Below are 15,486 nucleotides of genomic sequence, written 5' to 3' on the forward strand. Positions count from 1 at the left end.
GATTGAATTACTTGTTTCTTTCACTGTTTAGTTTGAGAAGATTCACTGAATTCTTAAAAAAAATACATAACTTTGTTTAAAAATAAAAGAAAGAGTGTTTCTTTGGTGAAATGCTCTAATGGAGTGCAGTACTGGATAATACTGAAAGTACATGTTCATCACCTGTGTTCCCCCTTAAGCAATGTTAGTTTAATGTGAACTTTCTTTTTAAAAGATGACTGCTGCTTGTGGGTGTTTGCCGTTCCTACCTACTGACACAGCTCAGGTCCTCAAAGGTGGCCTGTAGAGTTTTGACCTGATGCTGATCTGTGAAGCAATGTTTACATAAGTGGTATTGCACTGATGCCTGGCTGCACTAATGTACAAATTAATATAACATTGCTCCAAAATGTGTATGCCAGCTAAAAATGTAACACCATTGTAGTTATTGAAGATGACTGTTTTTTTAAGGAAGCAAAAGAAGATCAGATCAGATGAGCATGATGTGTCTACTGGAAACAAGTTCAAAGAATTGTCTAATAATGAGTTGCTGTGCATCCACACTGCCTGACATATTTTACCTTTACAAATAAAGCAGGTACAACAGATTCATATACCAAAACAAATGTCAGGAACTTCACCAGATCACAGGGCATTGATCCTTTTTCTCTTTTTTACTCATCTCTGGAATTTTCCTTTTGTGTTGATCTTTGCTCATACCAAGGCTGCTGGCTTGGGGCTGGCTATGAGCTCTGGATAGCTTTAACATTAACAACATCTTCTTCTTCCTTACCTTCTTTAAAATATTCAATGTTCAGCTGGGTGAGGGTGATTTAAGGGTCTGTGGAGTTTGATGTTGGAAACACAGTGAGGCGGTTTGCCTCTAACAACATGTTAGTGTGTGTCTGTGAGTGTGTGTGCCTATATGTCTGTGGCACTGTGCACATATATGAAACTAGCTGGCTTGTAATCAGACATACTGGAAGCTGATCAGCCAGTCACTACTCCATGTCGAGAAGTTGAATATCGTCTGATTCCGATCCCTGGCCAGTTGATCGGTCCATTTGTACTTTGTACTAAGGATCTGACAGATTAAACAACATTTAATGTCGGCTTTGAAGGATATTTGAATACTCCTTACGGGGTAATGTCTATAGAAGATCAGGGTTGCGCTGTATGTATTTAAAAAATGTCTTACTTTGTTCATAATCTAGCAGCTATACACGGGTCAGAGGTGGAAGTAGGTGGCACTTAAATTTCATTTAAATTAATGGTCTTAAATCATTTTTCCTAGCTATGATTAAACTGCTACTTTTCTTATCTATTTTAATCCAAATTACATAAATCTAAAAAAGAAATTTTCAGTGAAAATAATTTCTTTTGTGCATAGCTCAGAAATATGGCCTCACCATTGCCTCCTCATTTAGTTTGCATGGATCTGTGCAAATTAGTCCCCACCTCACCCTTTCAGCCATGTGCCCTGCATGACTGAGCAGCTTGGTGCTAGATGCACTAGTAGCACAGCTCATAGCAATGACAAAAATGTAACACCAGCCTCCGATTTATCACTTGTAGCTTACCAGTGCCTGCACTGGTTTCTGGGTTTGATGAGAACATAAATAATACCAACAGCTCTGCTGATTCCTTAGTAGTCTATTAGTTTGCACTTTAGCATGGACACCCAGTCCCCTTTGCAGCATTGCTTATAATCACTAATCACTTCCTGTGAAGCTCTTCTAATTTTAATTTGCAATCTGACTTGCTTCATCTGCACTACGAGTTAGAACAAAGAAAACACACCTGTGCAGTGTCAGTAACTACTCATTTTGTGAAACCTTTTGGGATCGAATACCATCTGTGTCACATTATATTCATCCTTCACCATGTACGTCATTGGGTTTAGACAGAGCTGTTTCGGTATGAGACGGCGTTAAGGTGACAGTTGCCACAGTGTGACGTTGTGCTGTATCTGTAGTAATAGCCCTGTAAGACGTCAGGGGATTTACTCAAGCTGACAGGAAGATGGCATAGTCTATTGATGCATTAATTCAACCACCGTTTCTACTCACAAAGCCTCCAGTGCCTATAAAAATGCTGGGATTCCGTTCTGAGTGAGGAATGAATAGCAAATTGTAACTCTATGATGCTGTATTTATCCATTGTTGACACCCCCCCCTTTAGTTTTTTTCCCTGACTGCACTGCTAGACTAGAGGACAGGGTGCCAGAGTTTTAAACTTTTCCCTTGCCCTGATATTTGTCTGATATTCTTGAACTAATAAGAATATCAGACTTGCTGATGAAAATGATAGTTATGCAGGAGAAAGTAATGCATGCCAAAGCAAGATCCAACACAACAGTTTGGATTTCCAATACTCCAGAGTTGACATAAATGATTACCATGATTCAGTCATTCTGCCCCCCAAAGCAATATCATTGCTAACGTGCTGAATAATTTATGTAAGCTGCGATATAGTATCTTCCAGCTTGCAGCTTTGACACCACCCAGGATAAGACGTGCATTGGTGCCAAATGTGTTGCTGTCAGTTGCACGCAATTACGTTACTTTAGTTAACTCAAAATTAGTTTTGTGAGAGAATGCCATCTCTGCAAGTGTGGTTGTTAACTTCAGTAAGCAGGTTTCAGGAAAGTTAGTGAAACGAGATAGTATGAAGTAAAGTCATGCTGCATAAAACCCAGTTCTTAATGGAAATCGGTGCCTCTGTCTCTCTCAGCTCTTTGCTGTGGTCACAGACAGATTGCTGGGAGGGTGCATTAGCTGCTCAAACCCACAGACCCACACAGACATGCAGAAAGTAACACTAGTTGTGCATCAAAATCTGTCAGTAATGAAGACGTTATGAGCAGCTATCAAACACCTCAACTTTTAAACAGACAGAACACAGTTTTGCAGAAATGCAGCATGTGCTATAACTATGGTCAGCTTGTTTTCCTTTCTTGATCCCTAATTCTACGACCCCTTTATTGCACACCCATTACAAACTATGAAATGCCATGTGCATGTAATTTTCGAGTCTAATTAGCTGTGTATAGCTATCCTTTGAAGCTGTGACTGACTGGCTGCTTCACTGCTAACAGCAGATTCTTGAGCTGTATCTGCAACAGAGGGCTTTTAAATCTGCAGCAGAGCGATGTTAAATTAAATTGTTACATCGGTGACTATGGCATGCTAGTCTGCTATGTACTTGAGTGGGCGGGTGGAGTGTTTTTGGGAAGGGGGTGTAAAGTACCACTGGTCTACAACATCCCACCCACACTCCTTAATAAAATTGTGCAGGAAGGAAAAGAAAGAACAAAGTCACAGTGCGTCCACAAGTCAGACTGATGCCTGTGATTAATGTTCTCTGTTCTTTGAAGTTTCACTTTGACTCTGATTTCAGAAGCACATTAATTTGGCTTTGTTTTGCATTAAAAGCTCCTTGATGGAATTAGTGAGACTTTGCAATGTCTTAACATTTACAAAACAGCTCCCTCAGAAGGTCCTTCATGAGGGGCCTGGACTTGACTGCATGTAGTTGTTTATAAAATAAAAATTCAAATTTTCACTAAGCTTAAATAAATAATTACATATTCTTCTTAGCAAGGTCCTGCAGTTTAGCCAGTTAAGCAATAACTAGAACTTCGTAGAGATCATGATGACTTTTAATGCCGTGGTCCGAGCAGGGTTTGTCGTGACTTCTGCCATGAGAGGACTTCATGTTTGCCCAGGAAACCAGCGCAGGAGTCACAAGGTCCAAGATGTGTTTGTTGTATTAATATTAGTGGTGATGCAACGTGCTGCGGCATTATGAAATCCAGATTAGCAGTGTGTGATGCAAACATGGCCAGCTGGCTGGCCAGCTCCAGTCCACTAACAGTGCTGATGTTCCTGTATCCAGCTGCCTGTCATCATGGAGAGTTAGCCCATTCCTCAGCTTTTAAGATTGTGGTAGGTTGCTGTGTTGGCTCGAGGGGAGATTAAAGGATTTCTTCTTCTAGAAGAGACACCTGTCTAAACTGAAGGGGTAAAAAAATGTCCATGTTTTGTTTTATATTGTTATTCCTGCTCTTTTGCATTTTCCCCTCCGACTAGTTGTTGCAGTTGCTGTTTGCACTGGGTGATTCCAAATCATTCAAACGCTGATTCTTAACAATAACAATATATTACGTTCTACAAATCTGTGCAATATTACTTTCCGAGTTTCACGAGTATAGGAAGACGATCGCTGTAAATATAAAATGAGCTTCTGAGCACTGTTGATAGGGCAATCAGCAAAACCACCAAGCCACTCAAAGCTGAAAGTTCCATTACAGCTCGGTGTCTCACTAGAGATTAAGACGGATAAATGTTCATCGCACATAAAGACCATTACTCAGATATATCTTGTGCCTCTTCCCCTCATTTCACCTCCCTCACTTGCTGAAAATCCCTTCTCTCTCTCTCTCTCTTTGTTTTTTTTAAATTTAAATCTGCTCTCAGCCACCATCACTAGTTCTTCAGAGAATGATGACCGCAGCGGCTCCAGCCTGGAGTGGAGTAAAGATGGCAGTCTAAGAGGCAGCGGTCGCCATGGCCTGGCACAGAGCGTGCGGGCGGACACCTGCTCTCCTGTGGCCGAAGAAGACTCCAGCAGTGCCACAGCAACACCTGCAGACACCCCATCCAGGACAGACCAGCAGCACCCTAACATATCTGCGGGTGCTCCAGGGCCACCACACCCTCCGAGTCACTCACCTGAGGGACCCATTGCATACCCACCACAGACATCAGCTTCCCTCATGATGCCGAGGCCAAACTCTGTAGCAGGTAAGACTCCTTGGTTTTTGAGGTCTTGACATCTGGAGCTCAAGAAGTATACAGGAAATGCTTTGTATACTTTTCATCTGTGACTGCATTGTGTTGCCTGTCAAGATTGTAACCCTGAGATACGACCTGTGCCAGAGGCTGACATGTGGCATGTCAGTTTAATCCAAGCGAGTGACAGACACCGAAGGGTGAGAGCATCTGTAGTAGATGTAGAAGAAATAAGAAGTCAATAGTTCAAAGAACAGACTGTGCTTTTCAGAACAGGAGTATCAAGGCAGAAGTTTGGGATTAGACAGCTGCTGTGTGGTGTGGCTCGGCACTGCCTCGCCATGTCAAACCTAAGCACACGCTCCGGTCTGGCTGATCTGTTCTGCATTCCTGCCCTGGAACCTCCCTGTTGTGGTTCAGCTTACCATATCCACACAGCTGTCACAGTTGTTGATATTTCCCCCTTCACCCCCTTTTCCCTTATGTCTTTTCACCCATTCTATTCCCAGGTCTCCTCATACCTTATTGCTTTTGACCTTGGCCTATTTTTGGTGAATCAAACAGCAGTACGTTTGGTATTTTCCTATATATAATTTTGCCTAAATGCAGTTTGTAGCTAAGCTGACAGTATGAGTCATGTACAGCTTTTATCATCCACTCACTCACCCACCTCCCTTCTTTACTCCTTATCCCATTCAGGGTTGGAGGCATTGTCTGGAGTTTATCCTAGTGGGGTACACCCTGGACAGGTTTGACTAGAGATGCGCAGATTCTCCCCCCCCCCCCCCAAAAAAAAATTACCTTTCAAATGCGAAATATTATTTTTATTACAAAAGAGATGATCAAACTTTCCCTCAAGCTGCAGTAAGTTGCAAGATCTTTTCACACTGAGTTGAAAATAAAGTGCTCTGCTATTGCAAAGAAGCACAAAGAATTATACCCAACTTTCCCTGACATACTTCACACTAGCAACATATTAGCATGTAGCTATAAGTTTGATTGCGACTATTTGCCTGCACCGCTGTGTACATGTTACGCATGGACATAGTGGAGACTGACGTTTAAAAAAAAAAAGATTTGCAAGACTGGGTGCATCTGTATTTTGACATGTAAGTGAATCTTGAACTAATCAGGAGTATATTTTATGGCTCAAATGTTAATGCAAGCTTATGCTAATGATTTTACTCCATAATCAGCAGGACTGCCCATGCTTATTGATATAATGAATGTACACTTGAATAAGCATTGATGGACCAGAGTGGTATGTTAACTGTAGGGCCGTAGAAACAAAAGCTGTCTTCTTGGGAAGACTGAGACTGCATTAGAGTCCCACTCAAAGGAGCAAACAGAAAGAGAGGAAGAGACAAACAGTTTAGAGCACAGATGAAATGTTTGTTACATTGAATTTTGAAAGCAGACAGTTCTGCCAGTGAGGGAAAATCACAGCAGGGGTAACCTGTGCTGAGCTGTGAAAAGAAGCATAAAACCACAAGTGACTCAGGTCAAACACCTGGCCTAGACAGAGATGACTCAAAGTTTTAAAAAAAAGACCTCATAAGACTTTTTCCTCTAAAATCTTCCTTGAATATGTTGTTTTGCTTTACCTCTTTAGTCTGTATGTAGCAGCTGCCAATATTTTGAAGTTCAGATACTTGACTCCTGCCTCCCTTGCGTTTATTCTTGATGAAATATAGTAACAGTTCCCGTGTGTCTACTTCTAGACTGTTTTCTCTCTTTGATAAAATCTAGTCCCAGTTCCTATTCAACATACCAGAGAAATGCAACTGTGTAATGTCCATTCTAGGCCCTTACAATTAGAAGCAGGTAAGCAATTTAACTTGTGAAGGTAGTAATAGAGTAAGACAAGCTATAGAAGAAGTAAGGAGTAGTACATGGTAGGCTCACGGTACTGATATTTCCTTGCATACCATAGCTTGCGCATGTATTTTACACAGTGGCCACTGCTTTGATATTTTCTGCAGCCCACAGTTGAATCTGTTGTTCCCTGATGATTCTATTGTTCCAAGAGTCCGTACCATTTTTACATCTCATCATTATTGTGTGTGACATAAACCTGGATGGTCCAGGCGCACAGTGGCTCATAAAGCTTAACAGACCAGAAAATGTTTGGCTGTTTATGTGTGTTGGTTTGCGCGTGAGCACCGGTGTGCTTGTGTCTGTCTGTTCTCCCAGAGTTTATGGGCTGATGTCATAGTTATGCAGTATTGCCCTCTGAGACCGGCAGAACACACACCTTAGATTGGTTCAGGCCATAAATGAAGTTGTCTCATCGCGTCCTTGATGCTCTCTCCCAGGGTTTCGTCACACAGTGTAAAATCTTTCTTGGGGTCACAGCATAGCAGAGACGGCGCTTCTGTTCAAGGAAATTGTATTCAGTAAAAAACCCCAAAAAGTAACGAGTCTAAAGAAGCAATGAGAGAAAAGAAGCTACCACGGTGAAACATAATATGTATTCATCATTAGTGCATTCATTCTGTGTGCCAGAACCTTGGTGACTATTGTTTGTCCTGTGTTTGTGAAACAGCATATGAAATAATGAGCTGTCTGGTTAATCTATAAATTTCTCTTTATTTTATTGATAGATATTAAATAGGAGCACGGAGATTAAAGGCAGAAGCAAACAAATAATCATTTAGGGCATAATTGCTTCATGCTACAGTATTGCTATTAGTTTTTAATTTTATCTTATGATTATCTCCACCAAAAAGACATGGTGCTGGAAACATTCCTCAGAGTGATTGAAATTATGGCATGACACAGTTGCTAAAGAATTGTCAGCTGCACATCCATGATGTGAATCTCCTGTTTCACTACATCCCATAGGTGCTCTATTGGATTGAGATCGGGTGACTGTGGAGGTAGAGTGAGTACTGTAAACTCGTTTTTATAGATAGAAGATGAGCACACTTTGGACACAAGGGATCGACATGGTTAGCAACAATACCCAGGTGGCCTGTGGCATTTAAAACCATGTTCAGTTGGTACTAACAGGCTAAAAAGTGCAGAGAACCACCACCAAGAATGGATCAATGCTTTCATGTTGTTTAAGCTAAATTCTCACCTTAAGCATTCAAGTGTCACAGCAGAAATCAAGACTCACCAGACAGTTGTTTGTAAAATTGCTCGTCGTTGGACAAAGGTCACACTTTCTTAGTGTCAGAGTGTATTTTGGCCATCTGTCTGATGCCAATCAACAGATGCATTGCTGGGCCTCTTGAAGTCTCCGTATTCATGTAGAAGGAATGTCTGCATATTGCTGAGAACTGTCGTTTGCACTGCCTTGATGTAGCATGTAGCGTGGGTGTCCCTAGGTTTTGGTGGGAGCACCACTTTTTGGTGCCAACATGTTCTGTGAAAAATTGCACAAATGTTACAAGAACAACATGAATTCATTTAGATTTGTCTTTAGCAGAGCTTTATATTAGGGATTGTATATTACTGTCCACCTCCTAAAGGAAACTGTTTGCTGCTGAGGCAGATTTAAAAGGTTGTTAAAATTGTTACTGATTTTCATCTGGCATCAAAATATTGCATTTAAAGATCAGAATATATCACATCTTTCACTAATACATGAAATAATCTACGTGTAATCATGTTTTCAACAGCTGTTCATTAAATCTAACAAACGTGGCAGGTGCATTGGATGTAAGATGCACTAAGAGCCTGAAATAAATGGGAACAGCTTTTTCCCAGGCTTCCAGGTGCTTTGTGAACTTCTGTATTTCAGCTCCTGTGAAAGTGAAGCCAGTCCTCTTTTCAGAGTCAACCATTAATAGTCTGCTGAGACGGCTTAAAACCAACAACCAGCATTTTCTCCTAACTTGCTCCTTAACAATGATGCTAATTTGTACTTGTGGTTTTCGAGTTGTTGATATTGAATTTTGGGCTAAATCTTATTTCTCGTCATTTTGGTGCAGGATTATAAGTTACATGGTATTACCGTCAGTAGCAGATGCCAGATGAGGGGAAACATAGCGGTTACTTTAACACATTTTTTGATAAACTGCCCTGTTTCCCCCAAATAGTTCCATCAAACCAAAAAGCAGTGCTGTGGTAAATTAAACTTGATGTTAAATTTCAGCATCAGAAGTAGTAATAAGCAAACTTGTAAATTAACTCTAAATTGCTCTGGTGTTTTCTTTGTTTAATTATTTGCAGTCCACTATTTACATCTATCTGTCGCCTCTATTGTAAGATCTACTAAACTAGAGTTGTTGATGGAATTTCACCTCATCTCTGAGGTGATATACTCAGCTTATAAGAATCCTAATTTTGAGTAACTGGAGTTGAGCTTTTTTCTTTTTTTCTCTGTAAAGGCTTACAGAGTCAAAGGGCCATATTAGTGTTGGCCACTTGAATTCCATGGTTTGAAATCTTAGCCTGAGCCGCTTGTGGTTGGGTTTCTCAGACAGGGAGATTTGAGTGAGGGTCACTGTGGCGGAGGAATGGTGCTACAATGCTTGTGTGGTGTTTAGCTATTCAGCAGAGCTTTGTGGTTTGAGACAAAGTCAGGTATGGCGCACTCATTGCTCGCTTGTACTCCAAAGTCATACATTCCTCTGGCAAAGCTCGTGCGCCAGGCTCTCTTCACGAATGATAACAGAGCCAAGACTGTGGACTGCTGACAATCAAATTCGAGGATATGTTGTTTGTCTACTAAAACACTGATGAGGTAACATCTGAATGCTTTTGTGTTTTATTAGAAAGGCTAAAATCATCTTAACCTTTTCCACATAAATACAACCTATGATTTAAAGATGTTTGCAAAGGTCACACAGTAATTACAAACTCATAAAGTGGCGTAGCCCTTAAATTTAATAATCTCACACTGATTTATCTCATTTGCTGTCTTTTCCGGTAGTTTCTGAGACCATGTGGTCTATTGTAATGTTTTAGGCTGTGTTATCATGTTTAAAGACATGCCAACAGTGTGTGCGATGTCTCCAGGTAGACACGGGAGTCACTTCTGCTTCCGGCTTTATGTATATATTGATCTGTTTAGTGCAGAGTCTAAAATGAAAACAAAAAGAGGAAAGAAAGCCCATTCACTTTCTCGAGCATTCTGAAAAGGTCACAGAGACATCTTCTAACGTGCCCTTTTTTCAGAGAATTGTTTGGTCCAGCTGTCACAGCAGGAGAAAAATAAAATCTGTTACAGATCAATCAGTTTGAAAGCCCCTTTTAAAATTGTGCTCGGTGGCACTCCATAGACAGATTAGGGCTTATCAAATGCCCAATCTTAAAAGGAACAGAGCATTAGCTAACCACAGAGGCATTTATACATATGAAATAGCTTATGGAGCAGTTACAGTGGTGGTAGTACCACTAGTAGTAGTTGGTAGTTGTTTGTTTTTTTTAAAGTAAATGTTGTTGATCTTAGCATAAGGCTATGCAATTATTACAATAATAACTAGAAAGTGCATTTTCTGAAGAAACTGCAGTGTGAATGCTTGAATCTGAATGTATGCACTGAAATGAATTAATTACTGAATAATAAGCTAAAAATGTTGAATGAGCTGGAAAATACAGAGTTTTTAACCTGAAAACAAAAGTGCTGAACTGCTAAAAGCTGACAATCACACAGAAGAAGTTGGAAAATAGCTGAAAAGTTTTTAAATAAAAATTAGAAAAACCTAAGAAATGAGAAAAGAAAATTTAGAGCCAGAAAACCTCTGAATGAATATTAAAAGTTCATATTCGTTGAATCACTGAATGACTAAAATGTGAACCCTCCACTTGGATCCACACAGTTTAAAAAGTTTGTATCTATGAGTTTTGAAAGACACGGTGTTGGAAAGAGAAGAACGATGGCGACGTTTTGAGGGTAAAATGATGGCTGTAGAGCAAACACTGTGGAAACAGCAGCAGTTGAAAGAGAAGTGTTTAAGATGAATCTTGGCACAGTGAGAGACAGAGCTCGTTAGGCAGGCAGGTGTGAGCCTGGTTGCTATAGTGACTGCACCCAATGGCTCCATACACACACACGGACAGACATGCACCTCACTTTTGCTGCTTAAAATGAACAGAAAAGTCAGGCCGAAACAAATCGTTCCCAAATGAAAAGTACAAGTCGTATTGACAAAATTCTTTCACCGTGAGCGACGGCAACGTCTAGTCTACCTAATTCTCGGTTTTCATGGCGGTGGAGTTTATTATATGGACGTGGTGACAGTGGAAAGACACCATGCTCTTCTGATTTTCAAACGAACCTTCTGAGCCATTTTAACATTGGAGTCTATGGAGCAGTTGGAGGGAGTAGGCTGCGCATTGGTGACATTTATGAAAGAACCATAACACCTAGTACAATAGTAAACACATTGGATGAAAGAGGACAGCGATGGCTACGTTTTGAGGGTAAAATCATACCTGTAGAGCAAACGCTGCAGACACAGCAGCAGTTTTAAAAAACATTTTAAGATTAATCTTTTTGCTTCTCTCACTGTAGCAGTTGAGCTGTCTCACTCTAGCCCCAACATTCCGTCCCATACACACCCATTATAAACTCTGAAACGGGTGAAAAAACATCATGAAACTTAAACTGGAACTGAAGAAAAAGTATAATAGATATTGAAAAGATAAATACAAGTTGAATAGTTGAATGTCTTGTCTTCGTTTTAAAGTTTGAATGGTGGCTCTATGTCAACGTATGTGGAAGTAGTAAGAGTTTAAAAATGAGTGAGTTGAAGGAGAATTTGAAGGGTCTCCCCATTGAAATACATGGGAAATTTTTGTTGAAAAAAGTTAAATAAAATTAAAAATATAAATGTTAAAAATGAGAAAAATAGAAGCACACCATTCCAAAAGAAGAGGAATCTAACGGTGTTTGAATGGTTTTTCTAAGTTGAACGGTTTTGAAGGAGTAGGAGTACAAAAAACGTACGGAATAGATAATAAAATAGAATAATAAAGATTACAACAACAATACTGTGAATGCTTTTACAAGCATTCACACTAATTATCCCTTAATATTTACCACAGTGGGAAGCAGATACTGTGTAATAAAATAGTAACCAAATATTTTGCTTTAGACTAAATGTGCAGAATTAGTCTCCATAGCGCTGTCCTTAAACTAGCCTCTTTGCAAATAAAACAACGTTTACCGATATGAGTGATCCGGTTTTCTCTTTTGTGCCACATAAATGCTGTCTGAATGTTCAAACGTTTGTCATGAAAAGCTATTAAGGCGTGTTTATACCAGCAAAATCAAACCAAATAAAAAGAAAATGGGTATTTGCATTGGCTATCAGCCGAGAACAGCCAAGAACTGATTTATTCATACAAAATCACAAAATGGGTAAAGTGTAACTGGCTACTATAAAAACAGGAAGATATGTGAAGGGAGTATTTGACTCCCTTCTCCTCTTTAGTAGATTCACCTTGTAAGGAGGCGAGAGGGAGTCAAGTTGGGGAGGGAGGGTGGGGGTGGTTAGAGCAAAGGAGCTCAGTCCTCTTCTCTGTTCTGTCATGGGAAACACAGAACAGGAGGTTTTCAAAGGGCAGATCTGCCCGAGGAAAAAAGAATCCCATTTTCATCAGAATACAGTCTTGACACATTTGTGCAGCTTCAAAGTGACTGCAAGTGCAGACTTCAAGGTATCATATGTATGTTTTATCAATGAGTAGAGGTGAGGAAGAATAGGAGGGAACTCGGGAGTAAAAGGAGGAGAAGAAATGAAGGGGAGGATTTGAGGGATGAGGAGGAATCGTGTGGGAATTCTTGGCCTTGGGAAAAAATGTTGATAACAGGCAATACGACTCAACAAAAGGGAAATGTAGTTATGGTGCTGGGTGCGCTGTCTGCCACGGACGCGAATCAAGGAGTCTATGCAGCTATGCAGCTCCTTTAGCAAGTCAAATTTGGTATTACGTGTCTGTTGAATAAAGCTCTACTGTGCTATTTCTTTTATTCCATGCAAAACAAAGAAGGAAAGGGAAGGGGGAAAAATAGACTGACATCTTGCGGCCCTCCTATGTCAGTATGAGGATTTAGTGGCGATTTGTTGCATAGAGCTGGTTTTTCTCTTTATTCTTTTGAGTCTTGTCCATACCTCCCACAAAATCCACGTGATGCTCTTTGTTGCACTCATTTATGAGTCTGCTGCTTTTTCGCCTTCATTTTTTTCCACATTCCCCTCTTTTAACCCCATCTCTGTGCAGTCTGGATTGTTGATTAATACTGCAGCCGTTAGATAACAAACTTTAATCAACCACTACGAAGTGAATCTCTTGGTTTTCCGTTTATATTTCCTCTAATATTCTCAATTTCCCCCTCTGCTGCTTGCATACCAAGTTATTTATGTGTGTGTGTGTGTACGTGCAGCATGTGGACAGAGATGATGTACGCATACGTGTTAAAATTGTAGGGAGGGTGATTCTCTGTTGGAAAGCATTGCATTCATTTAGCAAGTGCCTAATGCTGTGGGTGCTGTGACTGACTGAACACTAGAGAGGAAGCAGCCAAGCACTCTGCTCGGCTGCCAGAGTGCCGGCATGGGAGCACCGGGGTAGAGGAATCGCTTTTGTGCCCTCATCCACTGGGAACTCTCTCCAGAGATTTAGCTGCGAGTTTACACCCTGCCTACTTGACTGTATGCCTGCCCAAGTATCTCGTCACTGGGGAGAAGGAGAGGGCTTTGAGAATTCCCACCATCCTTTCTGGCTTTGGTCTTAGATGTAAGTAGTTGTAGCTGATGAAAAGTGGCATTTGCTTTACAGAAAAAGGTCTTCCAGGTCATGCGCGTTTGCTTTTATTGTTTTCTTTTCTCTTTGTTTCCAATTCCTTAAGCTTTATCCAGTGTAGATGTTTGTGTATGCACAATGCACTGCAGTAAAAGTAACATCAGGCCCTTCGCCTGTTCCAGTCAAAGTTGCGTTGATGGCAGCTTCCTCAGTTCCCGTTGCCAGCAGACCAGTTTTAATTAGTGGGACATTCCGGAGAGTAAGTTAGCGACCGAGTGAGGGAGTGAAGTGAGCGCTGTGAGTGTTAGTGACAGTCTTTCCCAGCTGATGTTGATAAAGAAGAAGAAGAGAGGCTTTGATTCTGCTCTTCACTAAGCCCAGGAGAGCGTGGATCGCAATGGCGATAGCATAGTTGAAAAACGAGCAGCAGTTGGAGGAGAGGCCTCGCCGCACTAATGCACATTTTTATTATGTTAACAGACCGTGTCTTAGACTTCAAATTAAAAGCTGAGTTGTAATCACTGGCTCATCAAGTGGTTTTAATCTGTAGACTGTAGTTTCAGGAGATATCCTGTGTTTGGGGATGGAAATCATTGCCTGCTTTGAGACTTGTGCTCTCTCTGCTTCAAAATGAAGCTAAATCCTAATGAAATCTCAGTAGATTTTAACTCCATAACAACTCAAGTTGTGATCTGGTTTTAATTAATTTTATTTTTTCATTTCAAGTCAAATGATTTACAGATATTGTAGTTTGTAGTACACAAAAGTCCTGAGATTACACCTGTACGTCCTGTAGATTGACAGCGATAAGTGCCAAACCCGCGGTGAAGCATTTCTATAACTCGTTGCAATTTTATGAAAGGTAAAGGTAATCTGCCCTCTCCGTACAGCCTAGCAGGCGTGCTTGTGGGGATGGACCTCTCATTGCTATATCGTGTCCAGCTGTCAGCTCAAATCAAAGAGAAATGGTGCATATTGCTCTTGACTTTAGAATACTGCTATTCTTCCTGCCACAGTATATGCTGGTAGCTGCTCACAGTGCCCCTGCAAATGTCAGAGGGCACTGGCTTTGTTCTTTCCTCACTCATCCACCCTCAGACATGGCATAAGTGCCACAAGGTTTTACTCTAGTGTGTGTTTCTGTCTTTCTCTTTATAGTTGTTATGACAAATGTACTCGAGAGGTACCAGACTGTCAGCTTCACTCTTTGTGTGTGTGTGTGTGTGTGTGTATGTCTTCTCTCTTGTCTACAGCCACCAGTTCCACAAAGCTTGAAGACCTGAGCTTTCTTGATGAACAGCGCAATACCCCCCTCCGGACATCCATTCGCCTACCCTGGCATAATACAGGAGGAAGACCCCCTCAGGACGCTAAAGGTGACTGGGCTATTCATACTACTGCTGTAGGCACTCAGGGGAGATATTTGTAAAATAAACGTGTAAAATATCGCGGTACATAGGATAGTGTTATCTGGTACGACTCTGAAAAACCCTGAAATTAATAGGCAGCCTATCAGTAGTTCTGAAGATTCCAAAGTACCACGTCTGAGTGCAGAGCCAACAACAAAACTGTGCAAATACTTGAACACTGCAATGTAAACAATGCAGCACTTATGGGTATTAACATTATCCTCAAAAGCCTTTTTCTGGCTTTTAAATCATGCCTTTTTTCCCCCAGCTAACTTTTATCCTGGTTATGTGTTTTGAATCCTCCGTGTGACTGAGAGAGATCCTGCAGATTAAATATTTCATGGGAACATGAATTACTGAATAAGTCATCACTGGATATATACTCAGACTATTTAGTCTTCCTTTTGAAAATGTCCTCTTCCATTTTCACTCGGTCTCAAACATTAAGTTGATACATAAGCATATGGTTCTGAGCAGGTTTTTTCAATATGAATTCGTACATACGGAACAATCTTAAACAATTGGATTCTTTTCTATAAATTTAATATTAACATATGGGAGAGTCAGTTCAACTCAATTCAGTATTATTTATGCAGCACCAAATC

At 40.6% G+C, this 15,486-nt stretch overlaps 1 protein-coding gene across 9 annotated transcripts in view; it reads left to right on the forward strand.

Annotated features, from left to right (window-relative positions):
- The window catches only part of tanc1b (tetratricopeptide repeat, ankyrin repeat and coiled-coil containing 1b), a 108,845-nt gene that overhangs the window by 59,526 nt on the left and 33,833 nt on the right, over positions 1-15,486 (forward strand). For all 9 annotated transcript variants that reach the window (XR_010096479.1, XM_063497185.1, XM_063497186.1 and 6 more), the window contains 2 exons: positions 4,458-4,784; positions 14,726-14,848. Coding sequence is in view for 8 of the 9 variants with exons in the window: in XM_063497185.1 (XP_063353255.1) it covers positions 4,458-4,784; positions 14,726-14,848 (450 nt within the window). In the remaining variant the exon portion in view is untranslated. The remainder of the gene's footprint in view (positions 1-4,457; positions 4,785-14,725; positions 14,849-15,486) is intronic.

Source organism: Pelmatolapia mariae, linkage group LG16_19 (assembly GCF_036321145.2).
Source record: "Pelmatolapia mariae isolate MD_Pm_ZW linkage group LG16_19, Pm_UMD_F_2, whole genome shotgun sequence".
Taxonomy (NCBI): domain Eukaryota; kingdom Metazoa; phylum Chordata; class Actinopteri; order Cichliformes; family Cichlidae; genus Pelmatolapia; species Pelmatolapia mariae.